Below are 26,103 nucleotides of genomic sequence, written 5' to 3'. Positions count from 1 at the left end.
AAAGGGACCTTGGTTTGCTTGTCCACAGATCCCTGAAAAGTGCAGGCCAGGTGGATAAGGTGATTAAGAAGGCATACAGAATGCTTGCCTTTATTGGCCGAGGCATAGAATATAAGAGCAGGGAGGTTATGTTTAAATTGTATAATACTTTGGTTAGGTTACAGCTGGAGTACTGCGTGCAGTTCTGGTTGCCTATTATAGGAAGGACTTGATTGCACTAGAGAGGGTGCAGAGGTGATTTACTAGGCTGCTGCGTGGAATGGAGAATCTTAGTTATGAGGACAGATTGGATAGGCTGGGTTTGTTCTCATTGGAGGACAATCAGAGGTGTATAAAATATTGAGGGGCCTGGACATAGTGAATAGTAAGGGCCTATTTCTATTGGTGAAGGGGTCTATAACAAGGGGGCATAGTTTTAAGGTGCTGGTGGAAGGTTTAGAGGGAATTTGAGGGGGAGCTTCTTTACGAAGAAGGTTGTGGGGATCTGGAACTCACTGCCTGGAAGAGTGGTGGATGCAGAAACCCTCACCAGTTTGGATGGGCACTTAAAAGTGCTATAACCTGCAGGGTTACGGACCTAGAGCTGGTAATTGGGATTAGACTGGATGACCTATCGTTGGTCGGAGCAGATATAATGGTTAGTACTGCAGGGAATAGAATACGGCCAGGGTGATCTCCTGGACTAGTTTCGATCACCTGGATGGATCGGAGAGGAATTTTCCCAGATTTTTTCTCCATAAATTGACCTCGGTTTTTAATCTGGTTTTTGCCTCTTCCAGGGGATCACATGGCTCCGGTTGTGGTGGAGTGTACAATGTTTCAGCGTAAGGGGTGTCGCAGTTGTGGTGAGGCGGATTGGTTGGGTTGGGTGCTCTTTGCCTTTCCGCCATTGTTCATAGGTTTATATGTAACCTTCAGGGCTGCTGACCAAGGGCCGTGTGGCTCTTTGATGGCCGGCGCGGACACGATGGGCCGGAACGGCCTCCTTCTGCGCTGTAAACTTCTATGTTTCTATGCTCTTCCTCAACTTAGGGCGGTCTTTGGCCAGGGATTCCCAGGTGTCAGTGGGGCTATTGCACTTTATCAAGGAGGCTTTGATGGTGTCCTTGAAACGTTTCCTCTGCCCACCTGGGGATCGCTTGCCGTGTAGGAGTTCCGAGTAGAGCGCTTGCTTTGGGAGTCTTGGGTCGGGCATATGGACGACATTGTCCGCCCAACAGAGCTGATTGAGTGGTCAGTGCTTCGATGCTGGGGATGTTGGCCTGATTGAGAACACTGACGTTCGTGCATCTATCCTCCCAGGGGATTTGCAGAATCTTGCAGAGACAGCTTTGGTGGTATTTCTCCAGCAATTTGAGGTGTCTACTGTATATGATCCATATCTCTGAGCTATATAGGAGGGCGGGTATCACTACAGCCCTGCAAACCATAAGCTTGGTGCCAGATTTGAGGTCCTGGTCTTCAAACACTCTTCCTCAGGCGACCGAAGGCTGCGCTAGTGCACTGGAGGCGGTGTTGGACCTCGTCGTTGATGTCTGCCCTTGTTGATAGTAGGACATATTACAGAGCTAGGGAGGGGCGAGGCCAGAGCGATTTGAAAACAAGGATGAAACTTTTTTAATTGGGGTGTTGCTTAACTGGGAGACAATGTAGTTCAGCAAGCACAGGGGAGATTGGTGAGCAGGACTTGGAGCGAGTTAGCACACAGGCGGCAGAGTTTTGGATCACCTCAAGTTTATCGATGGTAGAACTCGAGAGGCCGGCCATGAGTGCAGTAGAATAGTCAAGTGTAGAGGTGATACGGGCATGGATAAGGGTATCAGCAGCAGATAAGTTGCGATAAGGGCGGAGACGGGCCATATTACAGGTAGAAATGGGCAGTCTCAGTGATAAAACAGATAGAAGGTAGGAAGCTCAATACGTGATCAAACCTGACCAAGGTCAGCCTGAGACAGTTGGCGGGGAGAGAGATCAAATCAGTTGAAAGGGAATGGAGTTTGTGGTGTGAACCGAAGACTATGGCTTCAGTCTGCCCGATACTTAATTGGAAGAAATTTCTACTCATACAGTGCTGGATGTCAGACAAGCAGTCTGATAGTATATAGAGATGGTGGAGGGTGCGAGAGGGCTGGAGGAGAGGTAGAGCTGGGTATCATCAGTGTATATGTGATAACTGAGTTACCAGATGATGTTACAGGGGGGCAGCATGTAGACGAGAAATAGGGGAGGGGGCCAAGGATAGATCCTTGGGGGACACCAGAGGTAACAGTGCAGGTGATTCTTTGGTTACTGCTGGAAAGCTAGAAATGAAACTAGGCGAGTGCAGTCCCATCCAGCTGGACGACAATTGGGAGGCGTTTGTGGTCAACCGTGTCAAAGGCTGCAGATAGGTCCAGAAGGACGAGAAGGGATAGATGACCTTTGTCGCAGTCAATTAGATGTCATTTCTGACCTTAGCAAGAGCAGTTTCGGTACTGTGGCAGGAACGGAAGCCTGATCCGAGGGATTCAAACAAGGAGTTCTGGGAAAGATGGCCGCGGATTTGGGAGGCGACAACACTTTAAAGACTTTGGAGAGAAAAGGGAGGTTGAAGGTGGGGCGGTAGCTCACAAGGACGGCGGGGTCAAGGGTTGGACTTTTGAGGAGAAGGGTGACGACAGTAGATTTGAAGGAAAAGGGGACAATACTGGAGGAGAGAGAACCGTTAACAATGTCCGCTAACATGGGAGCCAGAAAAGAGTTAGGTTGTCAGCAATTTTGTAGGAATAGGGTCGAGAGAGCAGGAGGTCGGTCTCATTGACAAGATGAGCATGGGGAGAGATCGGAGAAAAATTAGAGAAATATGCACATTTAGGGTTAGGGCAGGGGGAAAGCAGAGAGGAAGTCAGGTCCGGTGGACTGGGGGAGGGAGGGAATTGAAAGCAGTTGAATGGATCTTTTTAACACAGAAGTCCATGAGCTCCTCACATTTATTGTTGGAGGTGTTGGAGTTGATTTTCGGACATAGCAAAGCATGATGGGGTAAGCCAACTATCTGCCTTTTCATTAAATGAACTTTGTACCAAGAAGCCTAATGAACTCCACAGCAACAAGTGACTCATGGCCAGGTGCAGGCCACTGTTTCATAGAAAGCTTTGCAACAGAATAACTAACCACAAAGGAAGATACAGGGAAGGGCCCCCAAACTCGCACCATGCTATCAGGTTTCACTCGGACTAAAAAGTTGTGCAACAATATGATTGGTTGTATGTAAATGAATTGCGTTGCCATATGGATTGATTGGTTGTATGTAAATGAATTGCGTTGCCATATGGATTGATTGGTTGTATGTAAATGAATTTAAATGATTGTATTCCGCCCTCTGTAAACTGCTTATAACCCCGTGGCACCAGGCCCTCGGGGAGAAGGTGCTTCGCAGGTCGCGGGACCTCAACTCTTCTCACAGAGCTCTGTTAGCAATAAAGTTGTCTCTCTTACCTTACCAGAGTCCATGTAAATTTATTTTCACTAACAAATTGGCAGGATACCGCGGAGCTGGATAGTCATATGACCCAGTAGAACGGGACAGTAGTCAATTTCTGACCACCCAGAAATTATACTGGGGAAGCGGCTGGCCGGCGAAGTGGTATCAAACAAATAAAATAGATTAAGTGAGGAAAGAGACATAACTTGATAGTATGTGACAAGAGTTAAGAAATTCAGACTGTAGTGGCGTACAACGCAGACTGAAAGTAAAGTAATTAGTGAAGCGGGGGTTGATTATTTTAGTCCAATGTTCATAGAAGGTGATATAGAAATCGGTGCGGAAGGGAGCTGATCACTCCAACCAAGAGCCGGACTCCGGTGCTAAGGAAACACGTTAATCTTCGCGAGCAAGACAAGAGGTCTTTAAGTATTTAAGTTCGGAAATTCCATAAACTAAAGGGGAATACAGGAACATAGAATAAACATCTTCAATGGCAGGTAAGGAAACTGACGTAAAATGTGGACCGCCTGGGTCCTTAATTAACTCTTACATGACCGATCGACAAGTCTTAATTTAAAAAATGCAGAAAGACGGCTGGGATGTATCCCAGACATTAGAACAACAGCGAAATTGGATGGCAAAACAAAAGAAAGATAAAACCAAAAAGGCCGGAGTATTACTAGTACATCAGTTAGCAAGACTAATTGAGCAAGTAAAGGACGGACTATCCGCTGCACACCAGACCATTATAAAAATGGGAGTAATTGTAACCCAGGATTATGATGAACTGGTCAAGTGGGCGAGTGGCGTCCAGGGAGGGGCGATGAAAAATCCCAAACAAAGATAAAACAAGAAAGGGTTTTTGCAGCAGGGACGGCGGGAGGACAGAAAAAGTGGACATGCCATAACTGCGGGAAGGTGGGTCACTTTGCCAAAGAACGTAAGGGGAAACGCATGGAAAAACAATGCACATATTGCAGCAAACAGGGACATTTAGACGCAACATACTATAGTAAAAATGGCTATCCTAATAAGGCAAGGATCCTGTCAGAACAGGAATACCAGCAGTGGCAGGAGTACAAAGCCACCCTGTGATGCCCGGCGGCCCCTGTACAAAGTAAAAAGGAGGGAAGGACATATGAGTCTGCATTAGTTGGGGGCCGACAGTGTGAGATGCTAGTGGACACTGGAGCCTCAATATCTATTACCAATCTACCACTTCCCGTAACCGACAAAAAGGCTTTAATAAACGGAATAGATGGACGGCCAACACCGGCCTACCTGAGCACCACCCAAGTGATGGACATTGATAATTTATGTATACCCATGAGATTTTACGTATGCAAGAATCGTGAGGGAACAATATTGGGGAATGACGTAATGAAGGAATTTCAGGCCCTGATTGATTGTGGCAAGGGGAAATTAACATGGCCAAAGGCAGATGGCAGTAAGGGAGATTTGGAACAGATAGCTTACCATATGGAAAGTTTAGGTGCAGCAACAGCCACAAAAACCAACTGGCATACCGAGACTGGAGGATATGGCGACATTTGTGCCTCTGAGTCCGGGGTTTGGGCACAGACAAAATTGGATACCGGAAAGGTGGACATGGACCCTATTATGGTCCCTGGACCATCTCATAAACCACACTGGCAATACCCTATAAGACCCGTAGCCAGAACAGCAGTTGTAGAAATAGTAAAGGGATCTTAAGAGAAACTGTTAGCACCACTAACTCCCCAACATGGCCAGTAAGGAAGCCAGATGGGAGTTATAGACTAACCATTGACTACACCATCCTTAATAAGGTCACCCCCAAACTATACCTGATAGTGGCCAGTCCCTCCACAATCCTTAATGGATTATCCCCTGAACATAAAATCTTTACAGTCCTGGACATAGCCAATGGTTTCTGGGTACTTCCCCTCAACCCAGAATCACAAGAGAAATTCGCCTTCACGGTAGAGGATAAACAATATACTTGGACCCGATTACCACAAGGGTTCCATAATAGTCCTGGCATATTCCACCGAGTCATGAGCGACGTACTAAAACAAATAGAAGTACCGGCAGGAAATAGTATTTTACAATATGTCGACGACATATTAATAGTTTCAGAAGGAGGAACATCAGGCAACCCTATACCTGGTGTTATGAGCTTTGGAGACGGCAGGCCTTAAGGTCAACCCCAAGAAAGCCCAGGTAGGGAAAACCCAAGTCCTGTACCTAGGGTACTGCCTTTCAAAGGGGTTGAAAGAAATGCCCTTGGATAGGAAAAAGGCTGTCAAGGACATGCCTAGACCAGTAACGGTGAGGGGGGTGAGGAAGGTACTGGGTCTCTTTAATTACAGCCGGAACTTTATCCCTGAGTTTGCAAAGATTGCCGAGCCTATACAAAGACTAGTAAAGGGAGGAAAACCGGCCCTAGACCTTATAGAGTGGGGTCCTGAACAAAAACAGGTGTATAGTAAACTCAAGTCAGAACTAGTTTCCGCACCTGGATTGGGACTGCCTGACATGGGTAAAGATTTCCACATCCACTGTACCAATGAAGATGGGTTCTATACGGCCGTGGTCACCCAAGATCACGGGGATAAAAGGAGACCTATAGCCTATTACTCCACCGCCGAAGGTCCGGTGGTGACCGGATTATCCAGATGTATAGCTACACCAGACTGCGCAGCTTGGGCAGTAAAAATAAGTGAGCCCGTGGTAATGACCGGAAACATCATTCTCCACACCAAACACACGTTGGTAGAAATATTAAACACAGGAAAACTGAGAACCGTTTTTAATATGAGACGGGCAAAGTGGGAAGCAGTCCTCTTGCCACCCAACAAAGCAGTAACTATAATTAGAGATGTCGGGGAAAAACCCCACGGAGGGCATAGTGCAAGAGGGAGAGCCCCACGATTGCGGGGACGTGGATATGGACATGGAAGAGGATAGAATAAAAGACATGCCCCTTCAAACCGCAGAACAAACCTTGTTTGTGGACGGCTCGCGAAAATACGTAGAGGGACTACCTCGTACCGGATGGGCTGTAGTTAACCAGGGACTACCTCGTACCGGATGGGCTGTAGTTAACCAGGATCTAGAGACAGTCAAATCAGGGCGAATTAATGGGGGGTCGTCAGCTCATGTGGCAGAATTGGTAGCCCTCACCCGGGCACTGGAACTATCAGAGGGTAAGATCGTTAATATCTACACGGACAGTAGATATGCATTCGGGGTAGTACACGATTATATGACAGCAGGAGGGTCAACCAGCGGACATCCCATAAAACACCAGCTGAGAATAGAAGCTCTCTTAGCAGCCAGTAATAAACCAAAACAGGTAGCGGTCATTAAAATTAAAGCCCACCAAAGGGAACCGGACCGAACCAATCCAGATTGGCTGAGACACCAGGGAAATCAAGCTGCGGACTTAGCTGCACAAGAGGCATTAGAACAAGAGGAGCGTGGGGAAGCCTCAGTCAGTGTCGCTGGGGTCCAAGATGAATAGGTAAGTATCAAGAAACTACACCAGGACACTTCTGGGGAAGAAAGGGGTATGTGGACAAAGCAGGGCGCAACGCAAGGAAAGGATAACGTTTGGAGACGAAACGACAAGATAATGGCGCCTGAATGCATACAGAATACCTTATTGGAGTTGCACCATGGCCTGTCCCATTCGGGACGAGAGGCCATGACCGAGAGTCTTGGAAGAGATTGGTGGTGGAAGGGGATGGTGAGAGATATTGCCAAACATTGCCATCGATGTGTTACGTGCGCACAATATAATCCAGGCAGGCCCATTAAAATTAAAATAGGACACCAGCCCCGTCCACGGGGGCCATGGGAACATTTACAAATTGATTTCACAGGTCCTTTGCCCCCATTCGATGGAAAAAGCTATTGCCTAGTGATTATAGATCAATTTACCCGGTGGGTGGAAGCTTTCCCCACACGTGATTGCACTGCCTCAACAGTGGCAAGGATATTGACCGAGCAGGTGATTCCCCAATGGGGAGTGCCTCTTCAGATAGATTCCGACCAAGGCACCCACTTCACCGGGAAGATTGTAAAAACAGTATGCCAGCTGATGGGCATCAAACAAAAATTCCACATCCCCTACCACCCGCAGAGTTCTGGAATGGTAGAACGCATGAACCGTACCCTTAAGAACGCCCTGGCCAAGGCCATGCAAACGTCAGGAAGAACGTGGACAGAAGTATTACCTATTATATTAATGAAGTTAAGAGCCACGGTAAACCGGACAACCGGATTAACCCCTTATGAACTAATGACAGGAAGGGCGATGCAATTACCAGAAAGCATCATAACAGGTGGGGCCGACGTAGGCCCATTAAAAGACAAAATTAAACGGTATGTTTTGGAACTAAGCACTCAACTCAAAGGGATGCGTAAATTAGTAAGAGACAATCAGGAAGCGAGAGACGCTCAGAAAGAGCTTGAAAGGCTCACTGACATCCTGATGGCGGGACGTCGCATCATGGTAAAAACATTACCTGAAAAACCAGGGTTTGCACCAAAATGGAATGGCCCATATGAGGTCATAATCAGTGGAGACACCTGTGCCTGTCTGGACATAAGAGGGAAGAGTGTATGGAAACATTGGACCCAGTTGAAATTGTACAAAGAAACTAATGAGTAAACATAAGACATGTGATTCACGATAATGTAACCAGGATACTTGTTTATGCACCCCGAACAGGTGACGACTGCAAGAAGGTCCAAATTACGGCTGCTGCTAATGTGTAAATATTGTATTGTTTGAGCGTAACAAACATGTCTAAGATAGCATTACTCTATGTTGTCACGGTTGTAAAGCTAATAGGATTAGAAGATAACTTGTTTTTCAAGACCCATATATGTTTACACAGCAATCGAACCATGTGTTACCCACTAGCCCAATCAGTAGAGGCCCTGTTTGTGGCCACTCCTGGGTGGACCCCCCGTGACTTATATACGGCGGATACCTCGGACGCACCCTGTGAGGGACAAACGGGCGATTATAGAAGGGGTATACAGGGAAGATGCATGGAATTAATAAATCCCACAGATCCTGTGTGCAGGGGGTACCGGGGAAAGGACGAAATGGTAAGCTCAGACAATGCAAGCTACCCGCTTTGCTTCTCGGGGCAAGGCTGGGGGTGTGTATATGCCCTGGTTCCTGAGAACGCCACCTGTGTGCAGACGCAGTGTGCCCGTCAGGACTGTTGAGTGCATAGAGGCCAGTTTACTTGCACCTGTAACGGGCAAAGATGCCTGAACGTGACCGCAGGGAGGCAAGTTATCTGCGGTCAGTGCAACGGAACTCATGTCAGCTCAGAAACATGGGCATACCCGTTTGATGCTTACCAATTGGTAGGATCGGGCTCAAATTCAAGGGAACCGAGCAATTGGTGGTATAAGCAGTTCACAAGTGTTAGCAACACCGACGTAAAGTGTTATAGAGCTAAGGAGGGATTCGTGTTCCTCCTCAACGGCACCTCCAAGACCAAAGACCACAACACCGACCCTCCCGGTCCTCTTCGCAGTAGGAACTATAGGACCACTCACATACCCCAAAAAGGGCGTACCCGGAGAAGGATACTAACGCGGGCCATCAGCAAGGAATACTGCTGGTTGCCAGCATGATCACCGGAAAAGAACATCTGATGGGAACACCTGGAGACGCCGAGGAAGACGGAGCGGACGATGCAGGCACTGAGCCACCTTCATTGTGGTCATCTGGATTTCGTGAACATCCTCCAGGACCAACAGGGGGAAATGTTGGAGTGGATTTTCGGACATAGCAAAGCATGATGGGGTAAGCCAACTATCTGCCTTTTCACTAAATGAACTTTGTACCAAGAAGCCTAATGAACTCTGCAGCAACAAGTGACTCATGGCCAGGTGCAGGCCACTGTTTCATAGAAAGCTTTGCAACAGAATAACTAACCACAAAGGAAGATACAGAGGAAGGGCCCCCAAACTCGCGCCATGCTATCAGGTTTCACTAGGACTATAAAGTTGTGCAACAATATGATTGGTTGTATGTAAATGAATTGGGTTGCCATATGGATTGATTGGTTGTATGTAAATGAATTGCGTTGCCATATGGATTGATTGGTTGTATGTAAATGAATTTAAATGATTGTATTCCGCCCTCTGTAAACTGCTAATAACCCCGCGGCACCAGGCACTTGGGGAGAAGGTGCTTCGCAGGTCGCGGGACCTCAACTCTTCTCACAGAGCTCTGTTAGCAATAAAGCTGTCTCTCTTACCTTACCAGAGTCTATGTGAATTTATTTTCACTAACAGAGGTGAGAGAGGAAGAGGCAAGGGAGGGTGGTTTGAGAAGAGGGTTAGTGGTGGAGAAGAGAAACCTGCTGCTATTGTTGGCGTCTCAGATGATCTTAGAACAGTGGGCAGATTTATTAGAAACATAGAAAATAGGTGCAGAAGTAGGCCATTCGGCCCTTCAAGCCTGCACTACCATTCAATAAGATCATAGCTGATAATTCAACCTCAGTACTCCTTTCCTGCTTTCTCTCCATACCCCTTGACCCCTTTGGCCGTAAGGGCCATATCTAACTCCCTTTTGAATATATCTAATGAACTGGCTTCAACAACTTTCTGCAGTAGAGAATTCCACAGGTTAACAATTCTCTGAGTGAAGAAGTTTCTCCTCATCTCGGTCCTAAATGGCTTACCCATTATTCTTAGACTCTGTCCCCTGGTTCTGGAACTCCCTAGCAATGGGAACATTCTTCCTGCAGCTAACCTATCCAATCCCGTCAGAATTTTATATGTTTCTATGAGATCCCCTCTCATTCTTCTAAACACCAGTGGATACAAGCCCAGTTGATCCAGTCTCTCCTCATATGTCAGTCCTGCCATCCCGGGAATTAGTCTGGTGAACCTTCGCTGTACTCCCTCAATAGCAAGAACCTCCTTCCTCAAATTAGGAGACCAAAACTGAACACAATAGTCCAGATATGGCCTCACCATGGCTCTGTACAACTGCAGTAAGACCTCCCTGCTCCTATACTCAAATCCTCTATCTATGAAGGCCATTTGCCTTCTTCACCGCCTGCTGTACCTGCATGTCAACCTTCAATGACTGATGTACCATGACACCCAGGTCTCGTTGCAGCTCCCCTTTTCCTAATCTGTCACCATTCAGATAATATTCTGTCTTCCTGTTTTTGCCACCGAAGTGGACAACCTCACATTTATCCACATTATACTGCATCTGCCATGCATTTGCCCACTCACCTAACCTGTCCAAGTCACCCTACAACCTCTTAGCATCCTCCTCACAGCTCACACCGCCACCCAGCTTAGTGTCATCTGCAAACTTGGAGATAGTACATTCAATTCCTTCATCTAAATCATTGATATATATTGTAAATAGCTGGGGTCCCAGCACTGAACCCTGCGGTACACCACTGGTCACCACCTGCCATTCTGAAAAGGACCCGTTTATTCCGACTCTCTGCTTCCTGTCTGCCAACCAGTTCTCTATCCACGTCAATACATTACCCCCAATACCATGTGCTTTAATTTTGCACACGAATCTCTTGTGAAAGCCTTTTGAAAGTCTAAATACACCACATCCACTGGTTCTCCCTTGTCCACTCTACTAGTTACATACTCAAAAAATTCCAGAAGATTTGTCAAGCATGATTTCCCCTTCATAAATCCATGCTGACTTGGACCAATCCTGTCACTGCTTTCAAAATGCGCTGCTATTTCATCTTTAATAATTGATTCCAACATTTTCCCCACCACCGGTGTCAGGCTGACCGGTTTATAATTCCCTGTTTTCTCTCTCCCTCCTTTTTTAAAAAGTGGTGTTACATTAGTTACCCTCCAGTCCATAGGAACTGATCCAGAGTCAATAGACTGTTGGAAAATTATCACCAATGCATCCACTATTTCTAGGGCCACTTCCTTAAGTACTCTGGGATGCAGCCTATCAGGCCCTGGGGATTTATCGGCCTTCAATCCCATCAATTTCCCGAACACCATTTCCTGACTAATAAGGATTTCCTTCAGTTCCTTCTTTTCGCTAGACCGTTGAACCCCTAGTATTTCCGGAAGGTTATTTGTGTCTTCCTTAGTGAAGACAGATCCAAAGTATTTGTTCAATTGGTCTGCCATTTCTTTGTTCTCCATTATAAATTCACCTGATTCTGACTGCAAAGGACCTATTTTGGTCTTCACTAATCTTTTTCTCTTCACATATCTATAGAAGCTTTTACAGTCAGTTTTTATGTTCACTGCAAGCTTCCTCTCATACTCTATTTTCCCCCTCCTAATTAGACCCTTTGTCCTCCTCTGCTGAATTCTAAATTTCTCCCAGTCCTCAGGTTTGCTGCTTTTTCTGGCCAATTTATATGCCTCTTCCTTGGATTTAACACTATCCCTAATTTCCCTTGTTAGCCACAGTTGAGCTACCTTCCCCATTTTATTTCTACTCCAGACAGGGATGTACAATTGTTGAGGTTTATCCATGTAATCTAAAAATGTCTGCCATTGCCTATCCACTGTCAACCCTTTAAGTATCATTTGCCAGTCTATCCTAGCCAATTCACATCTCATACCATCGAAGTTACCTTTCCTTAAGTTCAGGACCCTAGTCTCTGAATTAACACTGTCACTCTCCATCTTAATAAAGAATTCTACCATATTATGGTCACTCTTCCCCAAGGGGCCTCGCACAACAAGATTGCTAATTAGTCCTCTCTCATTACACAACACCCAGTCTAGGATGGCCAGCTCTCTAGTTGGTACCTCAGCATATTGGTCTAGAAAGCCATCCCTGATGCACTCCAGGAAATCCTCCTCCATCGCATTGCTACCAGCTTGGTTAACCCAATCTATATGTAGATTAAAGTCGCCCATGATAACTGCTGTACCTTTATTGCACGCATCCCTAATTTCTTTTTTGATACCATCCCCAACCTCACTACTACTGTTTGGTGGTCTGTACACAACTCCCACTCGCGTTTTCTGCCCTTTGGTATACCCATACAGATTCCACATCATCCAAGCTAATGTCCTTTCTTACTATTGCGTTAATTTCCTCTTTAACCAGCAACGCTACTCCACCTCCTTTTCCTTTCTGTCTATCCTTCCTGAATGTTGAATACCTCTGGATGATGAGTTCCCAGCCTTGATCACCCTGGAGCCATGTCTCCGTAATCCCAATGATATCATAATCGTTAATAGCTGCCTGCGCAGTTAATTCATCCACCTTATTACGAATACTCCCTCGCATTGAGGCACAGAGCCTTCAGGCTTGTCCTTTTTAACACTCTTTGTCCCTTTAGAATTTTGCTGTCATGCGGCCCTTTTTGATTTTTGCCTTGGGTTTCTCTGCCCTCCACTTTTACTACTCTCCTTTCTATCTTTTGCTTCTGCCCCATTTTATTTCCCTCTGTCTCCCTGCATAGATTCCCATCCCCCTGCCATATTAGTTTAACCCCTCCCCAACAGCACTAGCAAAAACTCCGTCTTGGACATTGGTTCCGGTCCTGCCCAGGTGCAGACCGTCCGGTTTGTACTGGTCCCACCTCCCCCAGAACCGATTCCAATGTCCCAGGAATTTGAATCCCTCCCTCTTGCACCATTCCTCAAGCCACATATTCATCTTAGCTATCCTGCAATTCCTACTCTGATTAGCACATGGCATTGGTAGCAATCCTGAGATTACTACCTTTGAGGTCCTACCTTTTAATTTAACTCCTAGCTCCCTAAATTCAGCTTGTAGGACCTCATCCCGCTTTGTACCTATATCGTTGGTACCTATATGCACCATGACAACTGGCTGTTCACCTTCCCCCTGCAGCCACTCCAACACATCCTTGACCCTTGCACCAGGGAGGCAACATACCATCCTGGAGTCTCGGTTGCAACCGCAGAAATGCCTATCTATCCCCCTTACAATAGAATCCCCGTCCACTATAGCTCTCCCACTCTTTTTCCTGCCCTCCTGTGCAGCAGAGCCACCCACGGTGCAATGAACTTGGCTGCTGCTGCCTTCCCCTGGTGAGCCATCTTCCCAACAATATCCAAAGCGGTATATCTGTTTTTGAGGGAGAAGACTGCAGGGGACTCCTGCACTGCCTTCCTACTCGTGCTCTGCCTGATGGTCACCCCATCCCCTATCTGCCTTTGTAACCTTTACCTGCTGTGTGACCAACTCACTGAATGTGCTATCCACGACATCCTCAGCATCACGCATGCTCCAGAGTGAATCCATCTACAGCTCCAGTGCTGTCATGCAGTCGAACAGGAGCTGCAGCTGGATACACTTCCTGCACACATAGTCGTCAGGGACACTGGAAGCGTCCCTGATTTCCCACATGGCACAGGAGGAGCATGACACAGGGTCTGGGCTCTCCTGCCATGACTTAATCCTTAAAATAGCCTAATTTGGCAACAATTAAACTTTTTATTAATTAACTTTCAATTATTAACCCATATTTTTTCCAAGTGATAATTAATTTTTGTCCCGGATTATTGTCTCTAAAAGTTTCCTCAGCAACGCATTAGACTGACTGGCCTATAGTGGACAGGTTTAACCTTCTCCCCTTTTTTTAAACAGGGGCCTATCATTTGCAATCCTCCTGTCCTGGCACCACACCCATATCGAAGGAGGACTGGAAGATTATGACCACAGCCTCCACAATTTCCCTCAGTAACCTAGGCTGCATCCCATCCAGACTGGGTGACTTTTCTACTTTGAGGACTGCCAACATTTTAAGTACCAGTTCTTTATTTTTATCCTCTCCAATTCCTCTTGCACCTCCTCTTTTTTCTGTGAAATTGGCAGCATCCTTTTCTTTAGTGAAGACAGATGCAAAGTGCTAATTGAGTACCTCAGACCCGACTACATCTCCTTCTTGGTCCCGAATCAGCCCCACCCTTCCTTTGATCACTCTTTTACAATAAAAGACTTTTGGGGTCCATTTTGTGTTTCCCACTAATCTATTCTCATACTCTCTCTTTGTCCCTCTTACTTCCTTTTTCAGTTCTCCTCTGTACTTTATATATTCTGCTTGGTTCTCTACTAATTATAAACCTGATATTTATCCCTTTTATGTTTCATTTTAATCTCTATATTTTAATAATTCAGGAATCTCTCTCTTTGGATGCACTTCCTTTCCCCTGTGTGAGAATGTATCTAGTCTGTACCTGAACTATCTCCTCTTTGAAAGCCTCCCTTGCCTGTTTTACCTGGCAATCTTTGACTCCAATCCACCTAGACCAGATCCCTTTTCCTCCAGTTGTGTATTTTCATGTATGATTTTTCATTGTCCTTTTCCATAACTACTTTTCCATAATGACGTTCCCAAATGCTCCCCCACTGAAACATGCTCCACTTGCCCCACTTCCTTCCTCAGAACCAGATCAAGCACCGTTTCCTTCCTCAGAACCAAGGGTCTAGCAAGAATGAGGAACTGAAAGAAATTAGTATTCGTATTGGAGCAATTAATGCGACTGAAAGCCGATAAATCCCCTGGGACAACCTAAGGCCCAGTGGATGTGGTGTAATTGGATTTGCAGAAGGCATTCGATAAGGTGCCACATAAGAGGTTGCTGCACAAGATAAAGCTCACGGGGTTGGGGGTAATATATTAGCATGGATAGAGGATTGGCTAACTAACAGAGAACAGAGAGTCAGGATAAATGGGTCATTTTCCAGTTTCCAGGTGGGGTGCCGCAGGGATCGGTGCTGGGTCCTCAACTATTTACAATTTATATTAATGACTTGGATGAAGGGACCGAGTATAATGTAGCCAAGTTGCTGATGATACAAAGATGGGTGGGAAAGCAAATTGTGAGGAGGACACAAAAAATCTGCAAAGTGATATAGACAGGCTAAGTGAGTGGGCAAAAATTTGGCAGATGGAGTATAATGTGGGAAAATGTGAGGTTATCCACTTTAGAAGAAATAGAAAAGCAAATTATAATTTAAATGGAAAAAAATTGCAAAGTGCTGCAGTACAGAGGGACCTGGGGGTCCTTGTGCATGAAACACAAAAGGTACAGCAGGTGATCAGGAAGGCAAATGGAATGTTGGCCTTTATTGCAAGGGGGATAGAGTATAAAAGCAGAGAAGTCCTGCTACAACTGTACAGGGTATTGGTGAGGCCACACCTGGAGTACTGCATACAGTTTTGATCTCCTTATTTAAGGAAGGATATACTTGCATTGGAGGCTGCTCAGAGAAGGTTCACTAGGTTGATTCCGGAGATGAGGATGAGTAGGTTGGGCCTATACACATTGGAATTCAGAAGAATGAGAGGTGATCTTATCGAAACATATAAGATAATGAGGGGGTTCGACAATGTGGATGCAGAGAGGATATTTCCACTCATAGGGGAAACTAAAACTAGGAGACATAGGGCCCAAGTTTCCACAAGAAAAAAAACGGGCGCCCCTCCGAGCTGGGCGCCCGTTTTTCGCGCCTAAAAATATCCTCGGTAGTCTGCACCTACTTACAGGTCCTCTGGCCCTCGGCGCAGTCAGCACGAGCTGTGGGGGGGGCGGAGCCAGGTCCCTGCGCTGAAAACAGTGCCGGGACCTCTGCACATGCGCGCTACAGTCGGCTCGCAAGTGCAGTAGCTCCAGGCGTCGAACTGTGTGGGAGGGGCCCGAAGCACGCAGCCCCTAGCCCTGGCCCAATGGCCTCACTGGGGCTCCTCCCACGGCCAGCTCCTGCTCCCCGCCTGACCAGACCCGACACTCGCTCTCCCCCACCCCCCACCCGCCGACCAGACCCGACCCGACCCCCGCTCCCCCCCCCCCCCCGACGACCCGACACCCGACACCCGCTCCCCCCCCCGCCCCGACCCGAGACCCGCTCCCCCCCCCTCCGCACCGACCCGACACCCGCCTCCCCCCCCCCCCCCGACTGACCCGACCCGCGCTCCTGTTCCCCGACCCGACGCACCCCCCCCCTCTCTCTCTCCCTCCCTCCCTCTCTCTCCCTCCCTCCCCTCTCCTCTCCTCTCCTCTCCTCTCTCCCTCTCTCTCTCCCCCTCCCGCTCAGCGGCATGAACGGCTGCAGAATTCTCCCTGGCTGAAGCACTTTCACACAGGTAGGAAGATGGTTTATTTAATCTTTTCGTGGCTTATAAATGTTTATTCAGGTTGGATTTATTTGTATAATATTTGTAGAAGTATAAATAAGGATTTATTGTAGAATTTAATGAGTTCCCTTCCCCCCCCCCCCCCCACCTCGTTCTGGACGCCTAATTTCTAACCTGCGCCTGATTTTTTAATGTGTAGAACAGGTTTTTTCAGTTCTACAAAAATCTTCACTGGCTCCATTCTACTTTAGTTTGGAGTACATTTTCACTGTGGAAACTTTCAAATCAGGCGTCAGTGGCCGGACACGCCCCCTTTTGAAGAAAAAATTCTGTTCTAAACTAGAACTGTTCTACCTGACTAGAACTGCAGAAAAAAAAATGTGGAGAATTGCGATTTCTAAAAAAGTCCGTTCTCCACCAGTTGCTCCTAAAAATCAGGCCCGAATCATGTGGAAACTTGGGCCCATAGTCTTAGAATAAGGGGTCGCCCATTTAAAACTGAGGTAAGGAGAAATTTCTTCCCTCAGACGGTTGTAAATCTATGGAATTCTCTGCCCCAGAGAGCTGTGGATGCTGGGTCATTGAATATATTTAAGGTGGAGATAGACAGATTTTTGAGCGATAAGGGAGTAAAGGATTATGGGGAGCGGGCAGGGAAGTGGAGCTGAGTCCATGATCAGATCAGCCATGATCTTATTGAATGGCGGAGTAGACTCGAGGGGCCAAATGGCCTACTCCTGCTCCTAATTCTTATGTTTTTATGTTCTTAAAAGAGGTGGCTATAGAGATAATGGGTGCATTGGTTGTCATCTCCCAAAAATTCCATAGATTCTAGAACGGTTTCTGCAGATTGGAAGATAGCAAGTGTTACCTCACTATTTAAGAAAGGATTGAGCTAGAAAACGGGAATCTACAGTCCAGTTAGCCTGACATCAGTAGTAGATAAAATGCTAGAATATTAAGGACATGGCAACAGGGCACTTAGAAAACAATTAATAGGATTGGGAAATCAACACAGTTTAGGAAAGGGAAATCATGCTTGACAAATCTGTTACAGTTTTTTGAGGTTGTAACTAGCAGGATAGATAAGGGGGAGCCAGTGGATGTGGTGTATTTAGATTTTCAGAAGGCATTCGATAAGGTGTCACACAAAAGGTTATTAAAAAAAAATTAGGGCTCATGGGATTGATTGTAGGTAATATACTAGCATGGATAGAGGATTGGTTAACGGACAGAAAACAGAGTAGGAATAAACGGGTCATTTTCAGGTTGGCAGGCTGTAACTAGTGGGATACCGCAAGGATCGGTGCTAGGGCCCCAGCTATTCACAATCTATATCAATGATTTGGATGAAGGGACCAAATGTAATATATCCAAGTTTGCTGATGATACAAAGCTAGGTGGGAATGTAAGTTGTGAGGAGGATGCAAAGAGGCTTCAAGGATGGTGAATCTTTGGAATTCTCTACCCCAGAGAGCTGTGGATGCTCAGTTGTTAAGTATATTCAAGACAGATTAATACATTTTTGGATAGTAAGGGAATCAAAGGATATGCGGATAGTGCAGGAAAGTGGAGTCTCATTGAATGGCAGAGCAAGCTCGAGAGAATAAATGGTCTACTACTGCTCCTATTTCTTATGTTCTTAAATCTCTTCACTCAAGGGCTGCGGAGGCTCAGTCGTTAAGTATATTTAAGGCAGAGAGTAATAGATTTTCAGATATGGGGATAGTGCAGGAAAATGGAGTCGAGGTCGAAGATCAGTCATGCTCTTATTGAATGGCGGAGCAGGCTCGAGGGGCCAAATGGCTTAATCCTTGTCCTAATTCTTATGGTCTTATGTTCGACACCTTTCTTCTTCATTATCAACCACATAGCCAATTTTAGTATCATCTGCAAATTTCTTAATCATACCCCCTACATTGAAGTCTAAATATAGATATACAGGTTGACCCTCCCTTATCCAGCATCCTCGGGACCTGGCCTGTGCCGAATAAGGGATTTTGCCGGATAAAGGGAGGACAGTCCGAGGGGGCAGGGGAGGGGGTGGGGAGGTGTACTGAGGCCAGGGGGCGGGGTGGCGGGGAGGAAGTTGGTGCACCAGGCAGGCCCGAAGTGTCGGCGGGTGTCGGGGGGGGCCCAAAGTTGGGGTGCAGATCGGCTGCGTTCTGCACATGTGCCCCCGGCAGCCGGAATCATGCCAGACGAGAGGTGGTGCCGGGTAAGGGAGATCCAATCTGTATACCACAAAAAGCAAGGGACCTAGTACGGAGCTCTGCGGAATCCCACTGGAAACAACCTTCCAGTCACAAAAACACCCATCAACCATTACCCTTTGCTTCCTACCTCTGAGCCAATTTTGGATCCAACTTGCCCACTTTGCGCTGTTCGTGATAATCTGCCATGTTGGGGGATTCGGCGATGGTAATGCCGTTGAATGTCAAAGGGCAGTGGTTAGACTCTCTCTTGTTGTTGATGGTCAGTGCCTGGCACTTGTGTGACATGAATGTTACTTGCCACTTATCAGCCCAAGTCTGGATGTTGTCCAGGTCTTGCTGCATGCGGGCATGGACTGCTTCATTATCTGAGGAGTTGCGAATGGAACTGAACACTGTGCAATCATCAGCGAACATCTCCACCTCTGACCTTATGAAGCAGTTGGAGATGGTTGGGCCAAGGACAATGTCCTGAGGAACTCCTGCAGCGATGTCCTGGGGCTGTGATGATTGACCTCCAATCACCACAACCATCTTCCTTTGTGCTGGGTATGACTCCAGCCGTGGAGAGCTTTCCCCCCGATTCCCATCGACTTCAGTTTTACTAGGGCTTCTTGATGCCACACTCGGTCAAATGCTGCCTTGATATCAAATGCAGTCACTCTCACCTCACCTCTGAAGTTCAACTCTTTTGTCCTTGTTTGGACCAAGGCTGTAATGAGGTCTGGAGCCGAGTGGAACCCAAGCTGAGCATCAGTGAGCAGGTAATTGCTAAGTGCCGCTTGATAGCGTGGACATCGTGGAGTGATGCATATGTACATCTTTCGGAGTTAAAGGTTAACAGTCAAATTTCTTTTATTCTTGGAGCAAAAGTGTTTGTGCAAATAAATAAGTGCTCGTGATGATGTCAGCCATGAGTGATTAAAGTGTAACTTTAGAGGCCTGAGTGATAAACATGGGTCGGAGGAATCTATTAGCTACAGTATAGAAATATAACGGTTGATAAAGCCAATTCTTCAAAGGGTTTCAGGATAGTTAGATCAGTCAGTCTTGTTTAGGGGAAGTAGCTTTGAAGTAAACAACTGTAAGGGCCCAAGTTTCAGGCCGCGCCTAGAACAGCGCAGCCCCGACCTGGACGCCGTTTCTCGCACTACAAAGTGCGCCTAAAAAAACTTACAGATTCTCCGGCTCCCTGCAGGTCGTTTGCAGCTCGACGCGGTGCAGCACGAGCTGTAGGGGGCGGAGCCAGGTCCCTGCGCTGAAAACAGTTCCGGGACCTCTGCACATGCGCGCTACAGTGGGCGCGCATGTGCAGTAGCTCCAGGCGTCCAAAACTGTGTGGGAGGGGCCCGAAGCACGCAGCCCCTAGCCCTGGCCGAATGGCCTCACTGGGGCTGCCTCACACGCCCAGCTCCTGCTTCCTCCCAACCCGACTCGACTCCCGCTCCTCGCCCCCCCTGGACCGGACCCCGACACCCGCTCACACCCCCGGGCCCGACCCGAACTCACCTCCCTCCCACCACCCCACCAACCCCGATCTGCGCTCCCCCCGACCCGACCCCACCTACCTGTAAATCTGGTGCTGGGGACGGGCCCTGCCCGAAGTATTTGGCCCGGCTGGGCCCAGCCCGTTCAGCCTCCCTCCCCCTTCCCCCTTCCCCTTTCCCCCTTCCTCTTCTCCTTTCCTCCTCCCCCTTCTCCTTTCCCCCTTCTCCTTTCCTTCCCCCCCTTCCCTTTCCCCTTCTCCTCTCCCCCCCTTCCCCCTTCTCCTCTCCCACACCCCTTTCCCCCTTCTCCTCTCCCCCCTTCTCCTCCCCCTTCTCCTTCTCCCCCCTTCTCCTCTCTACCTTCTCCTTCTCCTCCTCCCCCCCTCCCCTTTCTCTTCTCCTCCTCCCCCCTCCCCTCCTCCCCCCTTCTCCTTCTCCCCCCCCTTCCCCTCCCCCTCCTCCCCCCCTTCCCCTTCTCCTCCTCCTCCTCCTCCTTCCCCTTCTCCTCCTCCCCCCTTCCCCTTCTCCTCCTCCTCCTCCGCCCCTTCCCCTTCTCCTCCCCCTTCCCCTTCTCCTCCCCACCTTCTCCTCCTTCCCTTCTCCCCATCCCTCCCCCCTCCCCCTTCTCCCCCATCCCTCCCCCTTCTCCCCATCCCTCCCCCCTCCTCCCCCATCCCTTGCTGTCAGAAACACAGACACTGACAGACAGAGAGTGAGAGACACAGACAGACAGACAGAGAGATAGAGACACTGACAGAGACACACAGGGGAGGGGGCATCCCAGCATGCTGTTGGAGGGCTCCCGGTGCTGCAGTCGGTAAGTAGAAAATGTTTTATTTATTGATTTAAAAAATATATATTTCTTATTAATTTTTTTTGATTGATTTATTGGTTGATTTATTGATGTTTTTATCATTTATTATTGATGATGGCTCTTTATTTGTAAAACTGAAGTGTTTAATGTTTGTAAACTTCCCTTTAACCACCCCCCCCATTCCCTACGCCTGATTTTCTAAAGTGTAGACAAGGTTTTTTCGAGCGTACAAAAATCTTCACTTACTCCATTCTAAGTTAGTTTGGAGTAAGTTTTCACTGCCGAAATTTTGAAAACAGGCGTAAGTGGCCGGACACGCCCTCTTTTGGAAAAAAATTCTGTTCCAAAATGAAACTGTTCTAACTGACTAGAACTGGAGCAAACTAAATGCCGAGAATTTGAATTTCCAAGATACTCCTGATTTTTTGGAGCAACTGAGGACGAAACTTGGGCCCTAAGTGTTTACATGAATAGGCTGTCATCAAAGGATTTGGGAATAGGTACGTCATGAGGTCTTATCTATGACATGTACCTTTGATGTAGGCAAAATATGGTGTATAAAGGAGCATGGTTTTCAGCATTTCTTTGGAGGGTTCAAAAGATAGAGTAACCAAAAAGCTATTCTCTATACAGTTAGGCTGATCACCTGTACCGTGTATTAATAAAGTTTGTTCCGTATACTACACTACGAAGGGGCTCGTACTTACTTGAAACATGTTGTTGTGAACCAGAGGAGGAAAGAGGTTGACTGCGAACAGATTGCACTGTCAACAACACCTTCCATCACTGCATCATTGCTGATGATTGAGAGTAGACTGATGCGATGGTAATTGGCCGCATTGGATTTGTCCTACTTTTTGTAGACAGGACATACCTGGGCAGTTTTCCACATTGTTGGGTACAAGCCAGTGTTGTAACTGTACTGGAACAGTTTTGCTAGAGGTGCGGCCAGTTCTGGACAGCACGACAGCCGGGATGTTGTCGGGGCCCATAGCCTTTGCTGTATCCAGTGCGCTCAGCCGTTTCTTGACATGATGTGAAGTGAATCGAATTGGCTGAAGACTGGCTTCTGTGATGGTGGGCCCCACTCAGGATCATCCACTCGGCACTTTTAACTGACGGTGGTTAGCCTTGCCTTTTGCACTCACGCTGGGCTGCGCCATAGTTGAGGATGGAGATGTTCATGGTTGGTTGCCCGCCCCCTGTTCTACCTCCATTAAAACCGCAAGTGGGCAGGTTCGAGGCAGGCTGGGTTCGGGTTTGAGATTTTTAACATTTTAACATCGAACCCGACCCAAATCCACCAATTTGTGGGGGTTAAAATTACGCCCGATGATTCTAAAAGTTCACATTAACTCCCCCGAGGGGAGTTACCGAGGGCGCTTATACACTGGCAAAAGTTCACATCAACCATCTCTAGTTACCGAGGGCCCATATACACTGATATATAGCACAGGAGGTGGTCATTCGGCCCATCGAGTCTGCACCAGCTCTTTTGAAGATCAGTCCAGTTAGTCCCACTCCCCCGCTTTTTCCCAATATCCGTGCAATTTTTTTCTCCTTGAAGTATTTATCCAATTCCCTTTTGAAGGCTACTATTGAATCTGTTTCCACTGCCCGATCAGGAATGCATTCCAAATTCTAACCACTCATTGCTTGAAAAGGTTTTTCCTCATGTTGCCTTTGGTTCTTTTGCCGATCACCTTAAATCTATGCCCTCTCGTTATCCGCCCTTCAGCCATTAGAAACAGTTTCTCTTTATTTACTCTATCTAAACCCTTCGTGATTTTAAACACCTCCATCAAATCTCCTCAGCCTTCTCTGCTGTAAGGAGAACAACCCCAGCTTCTCCAGTCTCTCCATGAAACTAGAATCCCTCATCCCTGGAACCATTCTCGTAAATCTCTTCTGTACCCTCTCCCCCCTCCAGTTACAAAGGGTCCATATACACTGGTAAATTAACTACCTCTTGTTACCGAGGGCCCGTATACACTAGTGAAAGTTCCCATTAACTACCTCTAGTTACAGAGGGCCCGTATAGACTACCTCTAGTTAGAGAGGGCCCGTATAGACTAACTCTAGTTACAGAGGGCCCGTATACACTACCTCTAGTTAGAGAGAGCCCGTATAGACTACCTCTAGTTACCGAGGACCCGTGTACACAGTGAAAGTTCCCATTAACGATGTGAATACGTGAATCTCCTGCTGTCACTTGGATATGAGGAACGCGCAGTGAGGTATCAGTCGACTCCTTTAGCCTGAGAGACTTGGCAAGGAATGTGGCTATTGAGCAGAGCACTGGCTGCTCTGAGCCCGCCCAACAATTGAAACAGCACAGCTCCACACTGACAGCTGACTGGGACCAAACACTGGGTTACAAATAACACCTCCTCATCGTACACCGTCTCCAAAGGTAAGCACTGTACATTTAACAAAACTATCTGCTCTGTACGGTATCTGCTCACCCTCTGGGGTCGTGTCCTTGAGCATTTCGTAGAACTGCGACAGGTACATGACCATGCTCAGTTTGTCTGGTTCACCCACCGATGCCATCTCCTTCCCTGTCATTATGGGGGAAATTCCAAACTCCCGCTCGGCAATGTCGAACGCCATCTGGTTATTGCTCTCCACATTCTTCTCATTCAGCTGCGGAAAGTCTCTGCAGGTTAACGGGAAAGAACATTGATTTACCTTCATCAATTAATTTAACACGCAACAATGTGAGGACGGTCACTACAAGGAACAAACAATTCCCATTACAGGTACCCAGTGTCGGCATCAAACACTCTCAGGGCAAGTACAGCACGGGGTTAGATACTAAGTAAAGCTCCCTCTACACTGTTCCATCAAACACTCCCAGGGCAGGTACAGGGGGGTTAGATACAGAGTAAAGCTCCCTCTACACTGTCCCATCAAACACTCCCAGGGCAGGTATAGGGGGGTTAGATTCAGAGTAAAGCTCCCTCTACACTGTCCCATCAAACACTCCCAGGGCAGGTACAGCACGGGGTTAGATACAGAGTAAAGCTCCCTCTACACTGTCCCATCAAACACTCCCAGGGCAGGTACAGCACGGGGTTAGATACAGAGTAAAGCTCCCTCTACACTGTCCCATCAAACACTCCCAGGGCAGGTACATAGGGTTAGATACAGAATAAAGCTCTCTCTACAGTGCCCCAAACAATCCCAGGGCACATAACTAAGGCCGCCTATTTCCACCTCAGCAACATCGCCCGACTCCGCCCCTGCCTCAGCTCATCTACTGCTAAAGCCCTCATCCATGCCTTTGTTACCTCTAGGCTTGACTATTCCAATCCACTCCTGGCTTGCCTCCCACATTCCATCCTACTTAAACTGGAGGTGATCCAAAACTCGGCTGCCCGTGTCCTAACTCTAACCAAGTCGCGCTCACCCATCACTCCTGTGCTCAGTGATCTATATTGGCTCCCGGTTAAGCAATGCCTCAATTTAAAAATTCTCATCCTTGTTTTCAAATCCCTCTATGGCCTCACCCCTCCCTAGCTCTGTAATCTCCTTCAGCCCCACAACCACCACCCCCACCCCACCGCCCCAAGATGTCTGCGCTCCTCTAATTCTGTCCTCTTGAGCATCCCTGATTATAATCGCTCAACCACTGGTGGCCGTGCCTTGTTGCTTGGGCCCAAATCTCTGTAACTCCCTGCCTAAACCTCTCCTCCTCCCTACCTCTCTTTCCTTTAGACACTCCTTAAAACCTACCTCTTTGACAAAGCTTTTGGTCACCTGTGCTAATTTCTCCTTATGTGGCTCGGTATCAAATTTCATGCTGCATAATACTCCTGTGAAGCACCTTGGGACTTTTCACTAAATTAAAGGTGCTATATAAATACACATTGTTGTTGAACAGTGCCCCATCCAAATAAGTCAGGGGCAGGTACAGCACGGGGTTAGATACAGAGTAAAGCTCCCTCTACACTGTCCCATCAAACACTCCCAGGGCAGGTACATAGGGTTAGATATAGAGTAAAGCTCCCTCTACACTGTCCCATCAAACACTCCCATGGCAGGCAGAGCACAGATTTCTTTATCGCTTTTAATACTGAAAAGTAACCGTACTTTCAGAGGAGTAAGGAAAACAGACACAACCTAAGAAGCAGAAAGAAGAAGAACTAAAATTTGTTGAAAGTGTTGGATTTCCAGGAGTGCCAGAAAGAAAGGTGAGGGAGGTGGAGATGTATAGGAAGGGAATTTCTGAGAGTGGGGCCTAGGCAGCTAAAGGCACAGCCACTAATGGTGGGTGTACAAGAGGCCAGAGTCGGACTGAGGGGGAGATCTCAGAAGGCTGGAAGAGGTTACTGTGATTTGGAGCGTCAAGACCATAAAGGGATTAGAAAACAAGGATGAGGATTTGAAATGGGAGGCGTTGGTGCATCAGGATAGACGATGATAGGATTGATGGGTAAACGGGACTTGGTGTGAGTTAGGACACAGGCAGCAGAGTTTTTATGAGCTGAAGTTTATGAAGAGTGCAAGGTGGGAGGCTGGCCAAGTGAGCATTGGAATAATTGAGGCTGGAGGTGATAAAAGCAGGATGGGCTGAGTGATGGGTGAAGGCGGCCGATGTTATGGAGGTGGGGAAAACAGTCTTGGTGATGGAGAGGATATGGGGCTGGAAGTGTAGTGGGTACAGTGGTGTAGTGGCAATAATAGAAATAGAAACAGAAACTGCTGGAAATACTCAGCAGGTCAGACAGCATCTGTAGCAAGGAATAAAGTTAACGGTTCAGGTCGCTGACCTTTCATCAGAACTGGAAAAGGTTGGAGGTGTGACAGGTTTTAAGCAAGTGCAGAGGCAGGGAAAGGGGGAGGGCAGGAAAGAACAAGGGGATGGTCTGTAATACGGTGGGAGGTATGAGTCATTAAATGACAAAAGGGTTAATGCTGCGAGGCAAAAGGGGACGGTAATGGGACTAGTAAAGAAACTAAAGCTGGGTCTCGAGGTGTAAATGGGAATGGCAGAATCAGCAACAGCTGCTGTTCAAAAAAACTG

The 26,103-nt window shown here is 47.4% G+C and overlaps 1 protein-coding gene across 3 annotated transcripts in view; it reads right to left on the bottom strand.

The window, feature by feature from the left end:
• mical3a (microtubule associated monooxygenase, calponin and LIM domain containing 3a) overlaps positions 1-26,103 on the bottom strand; it is a 637,446-nt gene that overhangs the window by 378,042 nt on the left and 233,301 nt on the right. For all 3 annotated transcript variants that reach the window (XM_070900720.1, XM_070900722.1, XM_070900721.1), the window contains exon 13: positions 23,540-23,733. In XM_070900720.1, coding sequence (XP_070756821.1) covers positions 23,540-23,733 — 194 coding nt within the window. The remainder of the gene's footprint in view (positions 1-23,539; positions 23,734-26,103) is intronic.

The sequence above is a fragment of the Pristiophorus japonicus genome, chromosome 15, assembly GCF_044704955.1.
Source record: "Pristiophorus japonicus isolate sPriJap1 chromosome 15, sPriJap1.hap1, whole genome shotgun sequence".
Taxonomy (NCBI): Eukaryota; Metazoa; Chordata; class Chondrichthyes; family Pristiophoridae; genus Pristiophorus; species Pristiophorus japonicus.
Note: the sequence above shows the minus strand (reverse complement) of the source record. Positions and strands in the feature narration are given on the sequence as shown.